The 17,385-nt window shown below is 40.7% G+C and overlaps 1 protein-coding gene across 1 annotated transcript; it reads left to right on the top strand.

Moving 5' to 3' along the window:
- Positions 1 to 1,910: 1,910 nt before the first annotated feature.
- Positions 1,911 to 14,805, top strand: DGKE (diacylglycerol kinase epsilon). The gene is made up of 11 exons (XM_067308193.1): positions 1,911 to 2,347; positions 3,782 to 3,941; positions 5,432 to 5,551; positions 6,920 to 7,063; positions 8,930 to 9,087; positions 9,384 to 9,435; positions 9,587 to 9,700; positions 10,460 to 10,531; positions 11,091 to 11,218; positions 12,169 to 12,280; positions 12,612 to 14,805. Exons 1-11 carry the CDS (start codon positions 1,917 to 1,919, stop codon positions 12,801 to 12,803), a joined length of 1,683 nt encoding a protein of 560 aa, XP_067164294.1. The 5' UTR covers positions 1,911 to 1,916; the 3' UTR covers positions 12,804 to 14,805.
- The last annotated feature ends 2,580 nt before the right edge of the window (positions 14,806 to 17,385 follow it).

Consider the following 17,385-nt stretch of genomic DNA (forward strand, 5'->3'; position numbering starts at 1 on the left):
CATCTCATTAATGTTACTGTCTAAAATGAGAAAATACGACAGCGCCATTTAACCACTGACATTAGTAACTTCCCTTTCTTTGTTCTTTTTTGTGTTGCTTTACTTTTTAAGATGATGTTTTGAAGTAATGTGTTAGACTTTTGTTGCAATAGAGAGATTGCATTGACTATTTAACTTGTGGGGTCTTGGTAAAATAGTATTAAAATTGTAAGCTCATAAAATAAGACACTTTTGTTTTGCAATAAATGACTACAGTGTGGTAATGTAGAGAGTAAAATATCTAATACATAGCATGATTGTTAAAAATCAAATCATGGAAATCCTGCAACATAATATATTTAATTCTTTATATAGTTAAGTGTTAAAAGTAAAATGCAAAGATATTAAATACAAGTGTAAAAGACCCACATTATTATAATATGCTCTGCAGCTCTACATGCATAAGCAGATTTGTTTTATATAAACTCCTACCTGTAAAAATGGCCAGAAGGACCAAAATGAAGATAAACACAAGTAACTTCTTCATTTTGATTCTGCCTCCTCTCAGTCTTTTCCAAAGTGAATAATGCTGACTGGGGCATTAGCCTACTTGAAGTAGCTACGTCAGTCACAAATGTTTGTTTATGCTTTAACTAATTTGACTTATAGTATGATTTTGAAGACATCTGGCCGGAGGTTTTGAATATGGCTATTATCTGCTCAAACATTCTCAGCATAACTCTGTTCCTGAGGGAAGGAAAACAGAAGACTGTTTTTCCACCTCAGGCTTCAGAGTTACACTGGGTATTTGAAGTTTGTGAAAATTAAACACGTTACCTCGCACTTAGCAGAGCAAGTGATGCTTCCAGTTGCCTAAAATAAATGACTGTTTTTAAAAAAAGACAATTGCTGAACACTCCTTTCAGGGCAGCCGCAGAGGGGCCTCTGTCAGCGGCTGCCGGGTCTCGCCCTCGTCACGCACAGAAGCGGGTGTTAATTTGCTTTAGCTCTAGCAAAGCCAAACTACCACTGCTGAAAAACAAAGCCGGGAGCCGCCGGTCTCAAAACACTGAGACACGAGAAACTTCAGCAAATCCAAGGGCGAGCTGAAAGCGGGACCCGCTGCTAAAGCCCCTTTCTGGAGAGACACCTCGGAGGCGCGCTGGGCGCCATTACCTGCCGTTACCCGCCGGGGGCGCCGTTAACCGCTATTAACCGCCCGGGGCGCCATTTCCCGCCGCGGGCGCCACCGCGAGGCCGGGGCAGCGGGGCAGCTCGGCTGCTCGCCGGGTTGTCTGCGAGCCTAAGCGGCCGCGGGCTGCCTCAGCGCCGCGGCGGGCGGGGGAGGGCTAGGCCGCGAAGGGAGAACGGGGACTTCCGCGGCTCTCATGTCGCATCTTGTTATGGAGCTTTTGTTGTAAACACGAGCATTTTCAAACTGTGCAATATTGTTTTGTTTTTTTCAGCATCCGTTTGAATTTGCCAGCAGCCTGGACTGCGAGGGAGGCGCAGCTCTACACGATGCCGGTCGTGTTTTGACAGCGCCGTCGCGCTGCGGCCCCGGGGCAGGGGCGGAGCGAGTCCCGCAGCGCCGGGCGCCGGCCCCGCCCGCGGTAACGCTCGCGACAAGCCGCGAGTCGGCGACAAACCGCCAATCGGCGACTGGACCGCGGTGCGCCCCGCCCCCCGCCTCCTAGCAACCGCCGCTTCCGCTTCCGCAGCGCATCGCGGCTGCGGCAGCCGCATGGCGCCCTGAGGGGAGGCGGCGGCGGTGCTGCCCGGCCGCGCGGGCTGACTGGGAGCGCGGCGGCCGGGCCGGGCTGGGCCGCTCGCTGCCCCTGCGCCGGGGGCCGCGATGGGGGCTCGGGGCTGCTTGGCGGCGGCGCCCGGCGGCTCCCCGAGCTAGGGAGCGCCGCGGGCCGGGCCGGGCCGGCGGGATGGAGGGCGCGGGGGGCGGCGCCGAGTGGCGCCTGGCGCTCTGGACGCTGTGCTCGGTGCTGCTGCCGGTGCTGATCACGCTGTGGTGCAGCCTGCAGCGCGCCCGGCGGCAGCTGCTCATCCGCGACATCTTCCGCAGCAGCAAGCACGACTGGCGCTACACGGACCTCTTCGGGCAGCCCTCCTACTGCTGCGTGTGCGGTCAGCCCGTGCTGCGCGGCGCCTTCTGCCGCTGCTGCGGGCGCCGCGCCGGCGAGGGCTGCCTCAAGCGCGCCGAGCGCCGCTTCCCCTGCAAGGAGACCGTGGCCCGGAGCGGCCGGGCGCCCGCCGCCATGCCGCACCACTGGATCCGCGGCAACGTGCCGCTCTGCAGCCACTGCTGGGTGTGCACGCAGCAGTGCGGCACCCAGCCCAAGCTCTGCGACTACAGGTACTGCGCGCCCGCGCGGGCTCCGCGGCGCGCTCGCTCCGCAGGGCTCCCGGCGCTTTCGGGGAGGCCGCTGGCAGCGCGGAGCTGCCACGCGTGCGGGCGTCCCTGCGGAACGGGCGGCTGCGCAACGTCTGGGAAACAGATGCGTGTGAAAAGATGCCTCGATTCTTCTGAGGGCCATTAATCAACTAATGGCAAGTTCTTAAAGCTGCTGCAATACAGTCCCGTGTTACCCTTGGTGGTAAGAGCGGTATAAAGCCCCAAAATGTCAAGGAACCGTTACATGGGCTTGCACTAACGTCGCTAATACTGCTTGTAAAGCAGGGAGCATGACACGCGGCGTGGGATACTATGCTAGAACATTGTGCTAATGATCCAAATCCTGCATACAGGGTAACTGTGGCTTTAACTTTTCTCAAAGGATCTCATCTTTCTAGTGTATATTTCAGCCTGCTTTTGCTTTGCCTTCTGTGTGATACTGTCAAATTGCTGTGTAAGAAGGCAGAATTCCAGAAGTGTGAATGAGAAAACCTTCAGGAATGAAACCTAGAGAGAGGAAGAGTGTGTGTGTGTGAGAGAGAGAGAGGGGAGAGGGGAGGATTTGGGGGATAAAGGCAGGGAAGGAAGAAGAGGAAAAAAGAAAGTCACAGGTAGTGTAATCCCTCTCTGCACTACATGGCAAGTATCATTGCTACTCGTTTTGTGCTGGATTAAGCAGAAGGACTCCAGAAATAGCTTTCACAGCTGCTTAAACCAAGGCTTTGGAGGGGAAAATGAGGATTAACATTCTGCAGAAGCTGGCAGTAGGTGTTACAGTATTTCCTCTTGTTCTAGTCCCTTTTCCAGGACAGCTTTTAGAATAGGTCAAAAAGCTGAGCAGTTGTGCAAAACGAAATCCCATCAGCCTCGCATAGTACTGTGCAACCTTTTAGCTTTCAAACTTAAAGCAGCGCAATCAATCTTAAAAGGAGATTTATTAACAAAATCAATGTTATTGGTAACATCTTAATTAAACTGAGCTATAGTGTCTTATCTGTGCTCTTTAAGGATGGATAGGAGTTCTGTTTCTCATACAGGTTTTCAGTGTAATGGTGTTTGTGTTGATACAATACAAGAGGGCATTTATAGCAACTCTTTCTTAGTATTAAAGAGAAAAGAATTAATTTAAAACTCTATGAATTGTTCTTTATAGAATTTGAATACGTTCCTAGACTTGAATAACCTGATCGTGTCCTTATGATTACCTGCAGCCAACACATGCATTCTCTGAAAGTTTATATGAATGTGGTTTTCTTTGTAATATGCTTAAAATACTACTCATAATGGTGCAAGTAAACATAAGTACTTTTCAGAAAGTTAGTCCCTGTAAAATAGATAAGCAACATAGCGAGCCAGTTGTTTGAAGTCTTTGTTTCTTGTTTTGTTTTTTTCCAGATGTGTGTGGTGTCAGAATACTGTACACGATGAATGCATGCAGAATTCTCTAAAGAATGAGGAGTGTACATTTGGAGAATTCAGAGACTTAATTATTCCACCGTACTACTTATCCGCTGTCAACCAGATGCGTAAAGACAAAAGAACCGATTATGAAAAGGTAACTATCTACTGCTTCTCGGTTTTATAATACATAAAAATAAAAACAGACAGTAAAACTGGAACTAAGTACATTCTCAAGCTGATAACTAAGTACACAGTCAGGTTCGTGACTGTGCTGAATGTTTCTATATGTATCAAACAGTTACTGTGTTTATTTGAAGGTGTTTGTCGTATTATTAACATCCTGGTTGAAGCTGAACACACATTTGGATTTCATTGTTCCAAAACAGCACTGAGGTTTGAGTGCCTTACTTCCTTAGGTATTCTGTGTACATCTTCCCAGTGTTGAACAGTCCTCTCTTACTTTGTGTTTTATGGTCCCCTCCCTACAGCATGCCACAGGGTTTTAATCTATGTCATCTGGATGCAAATGAATGCACTGATGTGTATGTGTGTACATAGTATTTTACTAGAGAAGTCCTAGAAGGCCAAATAGGTGATTAAAAATAAGTCTGTTGAAGAATAAAATTCCAGTGCTTAAAAATACATATTTTTAAAGAGCTGTAGCTGTCAATTAAAAACATGGTATTTGAACTGAAACATAGCGTATATAATGGTAACCGTACTTTCTGAAGTACAGTATTATGTTGTGATTGGGAGGACTTATTGTCTGGAAAGTGATGCCTATAAAAACCTTAGGAAAACGATTTAATGTGAGCTCCCCAGTGTGGCAGAAAGTTAATATGATGATGGTATAATGGAATAGTTTTGTACAGGGTGGAATGGGTAGGGAATTCTTAAATTATTTTAATTGCATGTGGAGTTAATAAGGTCTGTGGATGGCAGAGTATCCCTTGGATGCAGAGATAATAAGCTGGCAAAGTAATAGCATCACCTGGCAGTGTAGCCATTCATGTGTAAGGCTTAACTGATCCAGAGCCAAGGTGTTTCCTGCAGAACCCTTGTAGCAATGCAGTGCTCTTCCAGGTGTTCCAGAAGTGTTTGTTAGTTTGGGTAATGTAGACAAAATAGAGCCCTCTGAAAGAGGGACTGTAAACTTACTTTTAAAAAGTCAAGAATAGTAATAGAAAATAAGTTTGTTGTTGTTGTTGTTTTTTAAATCCTAAATCAACCTCTCAGATGATTTGTAGTTTGGATTTTTAAGCCTAAATCAATTTAGGCTTAAAACAGTCATCTGTCAAGGTGCTTTTCAAGAATTACTGTTGAAAATGCATCATAAACAGCTAGCTAGCAAAACAATCTATGAAAAACATAGCAGCTATTTAAACAGGTATTTAATGTTTTGTGCTTTTCTACTACTTCGTAACATCATAGGATCTGTTTTCCTAGGTACTGTAGAAACAGAAATTTTCAACTTTGAATGCTACTGATTGTAATGAATGTAAAACTGTCCTCTTAGTTGGTGTGTCAGAAGTATTTGTTTCTGTTTTTGCTATTTCAAACTAATCAGTAGCTTCCTCATTGTTTCTGCTTTAAACATTTTCACTCATGCAATATTTGTGTGACTTAATTGTTATCTTTTTGCAGATAGTACCTTACTGCAGAAAACACTGGATTCCAATAATCATACTGACAAATACTCGTAGTGGAAACAACATGGGTGAAACCTTACTAGGAGAATTTAAAATTCTACTGAACCCTGTTCAGGTAATCATGGTAGAAAGCCACAATAGTAAAATAAAAGCTGAAATCAGAATCAGCTTCACTTTGCTTACGTAATGACAGTAGGCTCTTTTGGAAGATCAGTAAAGGAAACAGATTTATGCAGGGTTTTTTGTTTGTTTGTTTGTTTTGGGGGGGGATATAGATTTATATGTAGCAATTAGAAATGCAGAGGCTTCCTTCCCCTGCCCCCCCCCCAAGTTTGATATGGCTTTACTAATATTGATGCAACTTTCTATTTATAGTAGTCTGTGCGCTAAGTGTTAATGAGAATCTTACTCTTGAAATACTGGACAATTTTTAAAAATAAAATATTTAGACCTTCTTAATTTGAAGCTTTTATTTGTTTAAATCATTGCTTGTGAAGATGGCAGTATTTACAGTTGTAACTTTGTATTGTTTCTTTCCTCTTAAACTCCACTGGGATGGCACAGGATGTTGACGTAAGACAGTTGTTCCTTGGATTTCCTGACTATACCTTAATATTCTTCCTTTGCAGTTCAAGCACAGCTTTATAATGCAGACTAATAGAAATCACTTTGTGTTTGTTTTAAATGCATCCCAATAGGTCTGTGAAGAATAAACCTCTCCATATCCTGAATGCTTTTAAAAAAAATAACAATAATTTTTATCTGAGGTCATTTATCTTTACGAAATTCATTGTAATGTTACTGGATACAGACTTTTCTTAGGACTTGGTCTGCTTCATTTATCAATGACATTTATTCCTAATGAAGCTGTAAGGGTACGGCAGGGGCAACACCTGGGCTCCCAGCAGGGACAGATACGCAAACACAAGGCACACTGTGGTCGATATTGAGCATTTATTACCTCTGCATTTGAGCGGGGCTTCGCCAACGATTTCCTGGTCAAGGCAATAATGGAGCGGGAGAGTCCCTGGCACCGCTGAGCGTTGGTCCACGGCGAGGAACACCGGGGGGGCACTACAGGAGGTTTTTATGTACAATGCACATGCGCAGTAAGCACAGGGAGCTTATTGTTCATCTCGATTCGAAGCCCAGGTGTAGCACCACGCTGGCACAGGCTCAGCCACGTGACTGTGGGTCAGCATGCCCTGTTGATGCTCCTTTTCCCACGGATTGCTCTGGCTAGCTTCCATCGCCTATCTCCTCGATGTTCTTCCGCATTTTTCCATACAGAAGCAGCTGGAGTTATTTTGTTAATTTGGGAGACTGAATCCTCCTCATAAAAGTCAAGACTGCTCATTTAGTGGTGTAATATCGTAAATGGAAAATGTCTGCTTTGCATCAGAATGAACTGCTTGAAGCTACTCGTCCGTGAGGCAAATCCTGAGACGTGTTTTCTGAACCTGCTCGTTTTCCTTTGTTCTAGGTTTTTGATCTAAGCAAAATTGCACCTGCTAAAGCACTCCAGCTTTGTACCTTGCTGCCTTGTAATGCTGTCAGGGTCCTTGTCTGCGGTGGGGATGGCACGGTGGGCTGGGTCCTGGATGCAATTGATGAAATGAAGATAAAGGTATTGTGTTTAAATTGAAACATCTCTTGTGGTGAAGTGAGTTTTGTGACTGCTGAAGTGCTAAGCCCTAACCTCTTACCTGCATTTATTTATCGTGTCAATGAATAAATCTATAGAAAATTATTCACTGAATTGCATATTCATATTGGTGGGGAGGGGGGGAACTGTTCTGTTATGAAGCCCTGTAGTTCAGGAAAAATATAAAAGCTTTATATTTTAAATGTTTATTTAAAGCTGCTCTTTTCTGTAGAACAAGAGAAGAACAATCTTCAGAACATTTTTATGTATTGTTTTTCCCTTTTCCTCTAAAGAGAGGTTTATTTTGCAATGAATAACACTGCTAATAATGGCTGTTCTGCTCTGATTGCTTATTTCTCCCAAAGCATTCAGTCTTCTATAATAACCTTCTAACTTTTGCTGACTATAGTGATTATAGTGCCAGCATGTGAATGAGTGTAATTATTTGCTTCTGCTATTTATTTTCTCCTTTAAAGATTCTTAGTCTGTAGCATCACCTGTTAACAGCACGTGAAGGAGAAAAAACATGCTATGTATTTACTGTTGATTTGAAATAGAATATATCCCAATTTACAGGATGTTAGTAAGGACTCCTGAGAAAATTAAGAATCAAGAATAATTAGCGAGGCTCTTGTCTAATGAGCTCTCTTTCCCTACTGGTTAAAGGAAGAAAGCGAGTCTTCTTACAAGAGCATTAATTTTTTTTCAGTTTCAGCCATGAATCAGGCCAATTGCTGCATTTTTAGTAGCAATTTTTCTTGCTGCTTTCTTGTTAATACCTGAAATGTTGTACTGAAGGCCTCATTACAACTGAATACATAACTGAACTTCTTTGAGAATTTTTATGTACTAATAAAGTAGAAATGCAACAAGGTATAACTATAAAGTTTAACAAATATGAATACTTGGTTTCTTGGTCTTGGACACTTGATATATTGACCCCCAGAGCCAATATAGTTGATGCAATCTGGGTTCTTGTTTGCTTCCAAGTATTCAAATTATAGTCTTAAACTTCTGAAAACTGGTTGTCAGCACTGGAATTACAAAAGTATTGACTTTCAACTCCAGGTTGCCTGGCTAATATCTCTTGTTGAAAAATAGTAGCCATAATATCACTTTTTCTTCAAGTACTTTTCATGGCTGAACTTCACAGACCATAGTAGTTGGAAATAACAGTGTACACTTTTGTGCTAAAGGGAAAGCAAAGACCTTTACTGACGTGGCTGTTTTGAGAGTCTGGCTGTGTCGCTTGCTTTGTGGTCTGCAGAGGTGATTGTCGTCTGCTGCATCTGTTGATTTGTGGGTATGCAGCATCTCTCAGGTTTAGATGCTGGTTTTCCTCCTTTGAGTCTGTGAATTTCTGTTCATGGCCGCGTACTGCAGTATTACATGTCTCTGTTTTAGACCTAACCTCGCTCCATCTTTTAAGAACCTTTCCGTGTCCTGTGGCCTTGTGTGTTCTTTCTGTCTTCTCTAGCATTTATATCGCTTCCCCAGGGGGACAAGCAGGAGTAGTAAAAGTTCAGGCTTCCACTTCCAGCTCCAAAGCATCATTGTTTTGAGGGATGCTCTGTTCAGTATTAATAACGCCTTGGTTCCACATTGGAAACACACATGTTCTTTTCTCTGCACAGTGGTTTAAGACTTCCTTCCTTTGCGTTATCCCTACCATAAGTACTTAGATGTGCCATCTGCTATGGTATTGCTGCTGGCTGCATCATTATGCAGTATGCAAGAAGATTAACGCACCCAAGATTAATGGCATTTGTCTAACCTGAACGTTTGGGGATAAAAGGGAGAAAATGAACACTGAAAAAGGAGCTAATATCCAGTGTTTCTGTGTCTCAGGGGCAAGAACGCTATATTCCACAAGTTGCAATCTTACCTCTGGGAACAGGCAACGATCTGTCTAATACCCTGGGCTGGGGTGCAGGTTATGCTGGAGAAATCTCTGTAGAACAAATCTTACGAAATGTCATGGAAGCAGATGGAATCAAGCTAGACAGGTAAGTAATAATGTAAAGATACATTCGGTAAACCAAATATTACTGTAGATCTATCGATATCCAGTTACAGCAGCATGTGTAAAGAAGCACAAGAGCTGCTGGACTAGAGAACTGTGGAATAACTGAGGTCCAAAATTACTCTTCATTTAGTTGTTTTACAGTGTTTAACTCTTTCATAACTAACTAAATCTGAATCTTGTGACTTCAGTATAGGTACGAGATTCTTAACTACAGGTTTGATGCTAAATGAGAACGGTATCTGTCATGTGTCTGAATAATGGCTTTTGTTTTTTCAGATGGAAGGTTCAGGTAACAAACAAAGGATACTACAATTTAAGGAAACCAAAGGTATGGTTGGAAGTTATAAATGTGGGTTCTGTGCAATACCTACGTGGATGTACTTTCTCTTCTGTTTACCTGCTTCTGATAAAACCCTAACTTTTAAAATCCTGATAGTATGAAATTTAATATGATCTTAACTAAAACTTCTGTCTGACAGGTGTTCACAATGAACAACTACTTTTCTATAGGACCTGATGCTCTCATGGCTTTAAATTTCCATGCTCATCGTGAGAAGACTCCCTCTCTGTTTTCCAGCAGAATTATTAATAAGGTGTGTTTGGTGTTTGACTTAAAGCTATTTCTTGAAATATTCTGCATGATTTTTTTTCCTGCATAGTGTGCTAGCAGGTCTTCCAAATAAGTCTTAGAGTTGCATCTTAATTGCTGTGTTGGATTTTCAGCCTTCAGACCCTTTTGTCAAGGAGTGCATTAGTTTGAAAAAAATACATGTCTTTAGATATTAATAAACTGTAGTGATCTGTTTTCTCTGCGCAGCTGCTCTGTTGACCCATCATTACACTGCTTTTTTTTTTTTTTCCTTCCTTCCCTGTTGTTAGCCCCAAATTTTAGTGTGGAATATGTGCTCTGATATCACACTGGGATATATTGCTTTATTCCACTACCTCCTTTTATCCCATTTTAGAAAAGTTTGAACTCATTTTTCTTAGGGAGAGGATTTCATGGATTAAACATGATTCCAGCCTGTTTCCAAGTGTTTTGTCTTGCCTCTGTTTGCTAGCTTGTTTATATTTATGCTGTCACTTGTTTAATTTTTGTTTAGAGCTTCTCGTTTGCTTTGAAATTTAATGGGCTAGGGACATCGCCCATTTCCTTTTAAAAGGGAGAACAAGGTTCTTATGGGAGTTGTAGCTTAGCTCATTAAGAGAACTTACTTGAAGGATATGCAAATATTTTATGTTATGTATGAATTTTAAATAAGGCTCACAGAACCATAACTCTACATGAGTATTTTAAATAGTCTTATGTACTATATCTTTTTCTAATAGTATTTTCTGTTCTTTTTTTATAGGCTGTTTATTTTTTCTATGGAACCAAAGACTGCTTAGTACAAGAATGTAAAGATCTTAACAAAAAAGTTGAGGTAGGTTTTTTAACTTGTCCATTTATTCTTTGGACAATCAAAGGAATGCAAAAACTTTCTCAATGAAAGGAAATGGGAAGAGCTTTGCAGTTCACGTCTACAATATAATGCCTGTGTGTAGGATGGCTCTGGACCTGCTGGGGGATTTTTGATGCTGGCTGTTTGCAACTTACTGCATGGAATTCATGCCTCTGAACTTACTGATGATTCCTAAATTCTTTTGTGGCTTTGACTCAGGTCTCTGAGTTCAAATACTGATATTCAGATAAAATTGAATTAGTACCAGAGACTTGTAAACCAGAGTTCCTTTTTATTGTTCTCCGTTAACAGAAATTGATGATCACAGCTTCAAGTATCATGTTGTGAAGTCAGAAGTTTTTTTTTTTTAATTATGTAAAGAAAACATTCTATTGTATGTCACCAGTTTTGCTCAGAGGTGTTTTTTATTTCTCATTAACTTTAGTGGAGCCCTAATAAATGCATAAAGATAACAGCTAGCATATGCTGAAGTACTGAATTTGATCCGCAGTAACTAACTTGTGTTGTGTGTCTTTTAAAGCTAGAGTTGGATGGTGAGAGAATCGAATTGCCCAACTTGGAAGGCATCATTGTTCTGAATATTGGATACTGGGGAGGTGGCTGTAGACTCTGGGAAGGAATGGGTGATGAACCTTATCCCTTGGCAAGGTATACAGTGCATCGGCTTCCCCCCCCACCCCCCCCAAGGAGTTCTTGTAGCGTAAGGAATCCCCTCCAGCAGGCTTTGTTTATGTGACCAGTCCCATGTGAAAACTGGAAGACTCCTCATGAGTAGGCTATCTTGAATTTTTATTTTCTTCATGTTAGAGACTCAAGGCCTTCAAAAAGTATAAAATATGTCCATTTTAGAATAGAAAAGAACATGTCTTGAAGTTAAAATATAAAAATATCATATATATAAATATAAAAAACAACAAGGCAAGACAGAAATTGACTTCCATGCCAAGTTGGTTGGAGCTATACTAAAGAGGAGAATTGGTGGACGCATTGGTTCTTCCCTTGTGTGATTTCCTTCTTCGGAAGTCATATATAAATATATATTTCACAGTGCTTTTGCTTGTGATTATATTACTTATGTTTATTTCATAGTGCACATTGCTTATGATGAGCCTGGATTTCTAAAAAGGTTTGGACAAGGTCCTTTACCAAAATCTAAAAGAAATCAAGTAGATGAGAGAAATCTTACCTGTAGATGAACTGGTTAAAAAGGCAGAAAAGCGGTTGTACAGGTTATGGAAGAGAAATTCGCTGAGGGCCTTAAATAATGTAAATGCACAATATGACTTGGAAAGTCCATCCATCATAGCTGCCAGAAGCTAGGAGGGTGTACCAGCTGGAGTGTTGCTCCACGCTTGCCCTGTTTTTTGTATGGCTTCCCTTGACATTATCTATTAACAACATTTGGGGGGGGTGAGATACTGGGCTAAGTAGACAGCCATTCTTGTGTGATTTGTTATTCAGCAGAAATAGATAATTTAAGCATGCTTGTAGAACAACATTCATCTTCACTATCATAGTAGTGGTAAAGGACTATAATATTTGGATTGGTATTTAGGAGCTGATGAACATCACTAAGAAAAGTGTCTTTTGATTCGTAGACATGATGATGGACTGCTGGAAGTTGTTGGAGTTTATGGTTCTTTCCACTGTGCCCAGATACAGGTGAAACTAGCAAATCCTGTTCGTCTAGGACAGGCACATACAGTGAGGGTAAGTGGTATTTATAAAATTGTTTCCCTATGTTTTTTTCAGTACACAGTATACGATTTCAAGGGCTCAACTGTCTGGTCAAGTCTTTGTTCTAAAGTTGCAATTTGCAGTTGAGCTGGATGTTTCTCTTGCTTGGTAAAAGTTAATTATGTCATAATTTATAAGCCTCTGTTGCTGTGGTTGGTGGCCAATGAGTCCAATTAATTATATACTAAGATTCTTCCTGGCAAGGCTGAAACCTTGCAGCATCAGTACATTGTAGATGTAAAAGATATCTTCAGAGCTGCTTTGAATTGCTATGACTTCTGTGTGTTCTTCTATTTAATACTAGCTGATCTTGAAGAGTTCAAAGATGCCAATGCAGGTGGATGGTGAACCGTGGGCTCAGGGACCCTGCACTGTTACCATAACTCATAAGACACATGCACTGATGTTGTATCACTCTGGTGAACAAACTGATGACGACGCTTCCAGTGTGTCTGAGCAAGAGCACGTGAGAGAGCAGACAGATGAAGATGTATAGGTTTTGCAGAACTTAACATAATACAGTGATAAACTAAAGTTTGTTAAAAACACTGAGAACATTTAATCCAGATGAAGGCTTATGCTGTAATGTTCATGCTTGTGAACAAACTAGGGTTGAGGAAAAAGCCATGCTTCAACATTCATGAAAACTTTCACAGCTGAATTACTGCAACTACTTTGCCTTTTTGATTGGTGGTGCCCAGCCCTTCCAGCTGGAGGAGTTAATTACTCCGATGGCAGGAGAGGGACAGATGCTGCAGCCTTTCCTTGCTGTGCTAGCAGATGTCGGTGCACGCACGGTATAGTGCGCAAAAGGCTTAATGCTCCCAGAAAGGGGAGCACGTGGGAGTTCAGCCTGCTTCCACCTGCCCTTTTTCCCAGGAACAGCTCCAGAACAGAAAAGCAGACCAAATAGGATGTGGGCTGATTTTTCTGACAGCAGCCTGCTCCTGGCTGCCATCTTTTCTGGGGAGTGGGGACATGCTTTTCTGAGCACCTGCTTGTGCCATATGTATCTAGTAGTCTTGACTGGAAGAGTGGAGGATTTGGGGGCCTTCTGTGAAGGAGGTAAGCAAGGAAGATGTTTTTGGAGAATGCCTCTTTCAATGGCTGTGTAAGATGTAGAGTACTCCTTAGGTCATCGGTACCCAAGATACAGCATCAAAATACTTCTACCGTGACTTGCACTGAACGGTCTTATGGCTAACTGTTGCAGTTAAGTGAGGGGTTAATTCTAGGCTTTTATAAATAAGCAGCATGTCTTAGTTCTTGAGTAGGCTTGTTGGAGGAGACCATGGACAAGGGGGCTATCTTTTTAGTTGTGTATAGTAGGACTTTAAAGAAATTATGAAGATCAGTAATGTTTTTAAAAGGCTGTTAAAGATCTTGCTTGATAATTAGCTGAAAATGATATAGCAAGTTAGTCTGTTAACCACATCAGTTGTAAGTGTAGGGGTTGAGAGCTAAGCTTGCAGAGGTTAGCAGGTTCTAGCCTTCATGTGTATAACTTGAATCTGGGGGGGGACGGGGACACAAACACTTGTTTTCTGATTGGCTCTTAAGGGGTGGAAGTTACCTTGTTGGACCTACGTCTGCATTTCCTATATAAATCTATGGCCACAAAAAAAGTTGATGGCCTATATTGATAATAAACATTAAGAACACGTAAACAGTACACACAAACTGTCAATTTGACATATCTGAAGCTTCTCAGGTTAAAAGCTTCTCAGGTGAAAACATCTTCATGATTAACAGAAGAAAAGATCTGCTTCCTTTTTTTTCTTATTTCTTATAGGTGTTTTAAGCCTGCAGCAGCTGAGAGCTACAAGTTTAAATTTTGTTGCTAAGTAATTCATTTAAGCCCAGCTGACTTATTGAAGGTGATCTGTAAGTAGGAAGTGGATTTATGCTGGATGTATACTGTATAAGCTAAGGACAGTAAGAGAATTTGAGGGGCCTTGATCTGAACATTGAATATTGCTTCTTTTTTCAAAACTCCCTATTTTTCTCTTTTTTTTTTTCTTTATGCTAACTGAAAGCGATACCATTGGGTAAAGTAGGGTGTGTTTCCAGGTTTTGTAAAATGAAACTGTTTTACAACAATCTATAAAACAAAGTTTTCATTAACAGTGAACGAACTATTTATATTTTAAAATAACTTATTGAAGCCTTGACAAAGTCAATATTTTTAAAACCTTCCATTGTAATCCTCTTTGGAGAGCATTTTTAACTCAAGGTTATTTGTTGTAGAAAGTGTATGTGCTAGATCTTAGATACTACTGATTATCAGTGAATTTATAGATGTCTGAAAATGTGATTAGAGTGTAACGAATTGTAAAGCAGAAGCCATTTGTAAATTCCATGTTCATTAGCGATATACACCTAACTTTATTTTATAATATGTAAATATGGAGAACATGAATAGTTAAATATATATAAAAGTATTTAAAATACCCCAAAACATGCAATGTTAGATAAACCCATTATCCTAATTTTTTTTTTAGTTATGAAGATAGAATTTGTATTAACTTTAAAAATCTTACTAGTTAGAAGTTATTAATTTATTTTTATGTGAATAACTTACAAACATCAGCATCCTAAAAAAATATTTAAGTTCTATGCTGTGGTTCTCATAAACTATTGTTTACAAACAAATTACAAGTCTCTGGAAAAGCAGGGTATGTGCTATGAAAAGCAGTATTTTCTCAAGAGAAATGACATTACTGGCTCCTTGGTCTAAATTATTCATAAGAGTTTGAAGAGCTGCTGAAAGTTGATCAGAGAATTATTCAAACAGTTAATGGTTCTTGGGATATAAAACAGTTCCAGAACTTCAGTTTTTGCACTCCCAGCATCTAAGGGAAAATAATAATAATAATAATTGATGTGAGGTTTTGGAAAGCCTCCCTTTTCTACAGGAGGTGAGACAGCTTCTCCACTTCTGCTTTGCCTAGGTGGGGTAACACCCAGGTGCTGTATTTATGCAGGCTAGATCCTCCCACTTACTGCAGCTTCCTAGGAATCCTGTCCTAAACTTGCGAAATAGTCTTTGGGAGCCCTAAATCCATCGTTAGTTCTGCAGAAGCATAAGAGAAGTGAAAGGAGCATCTAGTTGGGCTCTTGGCTCTTTGGGAGACCTGCCTGTAAAAGGCCTTACTCGTGTCGGACAGGCCATCCCCTTTTTGTGTGTGGTAGGAAGAAGGCTGTGTTTCATAAAATGACTCTTGGTGATTGCAGCAAATGATAAGAAGCGAACTTAGCCATTTTAGGCATGAAGAGTCTATAGTAAAATTGTATTTATGGTATGGAGAATATTCTACAAAGTTAGTGTCCAGTTCCCAATCAGACATGAGGTTGGTCATCCTTCTACTGTAACTATATGTAGTTGTCGTATGTATGACAAACTTTTTCTTTTAGACATAAACGTTAGCGCTAGAATTTGGGAAGCCTTGCTGTTTCCAGCACTGCATCCTTTGATTTAAATGTGCCCTCCTTTCCAGTGTGTTGCAAAATGAGTTAGCCCGTTTTGAATTACTCTCGTGGAATGGTTCGGTTTTAGTCCACCTGCAGGGAGTAAATGTCAGCAATGGGCTCCCAGATTCTAACGCTAATGTGAATGAAGTGGTAAAGCACTTTTCTAGTTTGTAAAAATAGCTGTAGCTGCTTGTTGTTGTGTGTGTCGTGGATGTGAAACTGCTACATGCTTTTTTAATATTGGTAAAAGGCATAAAGCACTGGTTCAAATAGCTACTATATAGTCTTACCTGAAAACTGAGATTGGAAACCTAAAAATACTGCACTGCCCTCTCCATCCAGAGGAAGGTACTGCTGGGCTGAACTTCTTATCCTGCCCTGAAGGATTCTCCCTTGCCCTCTTAGTGATTAAATGGTGAAAGGGGTGTTTCAGAAAGACAAATAATGAATCGTTTTAGCTTCTCGCAGTCTTCATGTGGTGTAACTTTGTGTAAAATGTATAGGGTGAATATTACTGTAAAAATTGTTAAGCATTCAAAAGTGAATTCACAAAGTTTATTTTGCAGTCTTATTGCAGCATACACTAGTTTAACTGAGGGTTGATCGGATTCTGATAACTTCCTTTATTGTGGGTTTGAAGTCCTGTGAAATGCACTTCAGAAAACTTAAACTTGTGTGGAAAGGCTTTCTGCGAGTGAGCTTCTTGCCTTGCCCCAACCTGGCTGGTTTACACATGCACGTTGAGAGGGGGATGCGTGTCTTCGTATGCATAGAACCTTTTGTCATAGGCTTTGTTTTTGTTTTTTCACCTTGAGCAATTCATAGCAGGGTTAAAAGAAGCTGCTTTAGATGCACTGCATTTGGGATTTTTCCTTCATGTTTGGACTCTATAAAAACTTAGATTTTTCATCTTTAAATAGAAAACAACGCAGGTGAATGGCATCCAATTTCATACTTTTCAAAGTATTTTTATAGTTCTTGATGTTTAAAGCAGCTTATGGCGTATTTAGAGCATACTTTTAAAAGTACTTTAGAATTATTGAAGTTATTAGAGAACATCATTCTGTTTTCTTTCTTGTAGAGTGCTGAGACTTCTGTTTCAAATGTGTACTTAGCTGAAAACTATGCTCAAGTTTGGACGCTTCTCAGCTACTGTTATGAATTGCATTTAATGTTCATAATGTAAAGGCAGTCTAGTTTAATTTATGCATTTGACAGTTTTCTTCAAATGGTTAATTTCACTGTTGTTCCTTGTAGTTTTTTCAGATCTTGCTTTTCTTAGGCACTGAGTAACTTGAAAATATGATTTACTTTAGTCAGAAGTATTAAGTACTTGCTCTTGGAAAACAGACCTGAGTTTCTCCTGGTTATGTAAGAAAATGCTACAGTGTTTGAACACAGCTTAGAGACTAATTCATCTTCCTGAGGCAATGCTATAGTAAGAGTAAGTTAAACTTATTCAGTATAACTTTCAGCTGATTAGGATTAAGAATTTATGTACACCTGTACATTTTGTCTTGGGAGTGTTTCAAACTGCTCAGTAAGCACTTTTTTTTCTCCTCAATCATTTAATTATGCATTTTATGCTGGCTTATTTGCCTCTAAAG

The sequence above is a fragment of the Apteryx mantelli genome, chromosome 19 (genome assembly GCF_036417845.1).
Source record: "Apteryx mantelli isolate bAptMan1 chromosome 19, bAptMan1.hap1, whole genome shotgun sequence".
Taxonomy (NCBI): Eukaryota; Metazoa; Chordata; class Aves; order Apterygiformes; family Apterygidae; genus Apteryx; species Apteryx mantelli.

Bases quoted from the DNA above. Each gene is read 5' to 3' on its own strand.
- DGKE (XM_067308193.1), top strand. From the start codon at position 1,917: ATGGAGGGCGCGGGGGGCGGCGCCGAGTGGCGCCTGGCGCTCTGGACG. The intron at 5,552-6,919 runs GTAATCATGGTA...CCTTTGTTCTAG, and splicing joins TTCTACTGAACCCTGTTCAG to GTTTTTGATCTAAGCAAAAT. The intron at 10,532-11,090 runs GTAGGTTTTTTA...TGTCTTTTAAAG, and splicing joins ATCTTAACAAAAAAGTTGAG to CTAGAGTTGGATGGTGAGAG.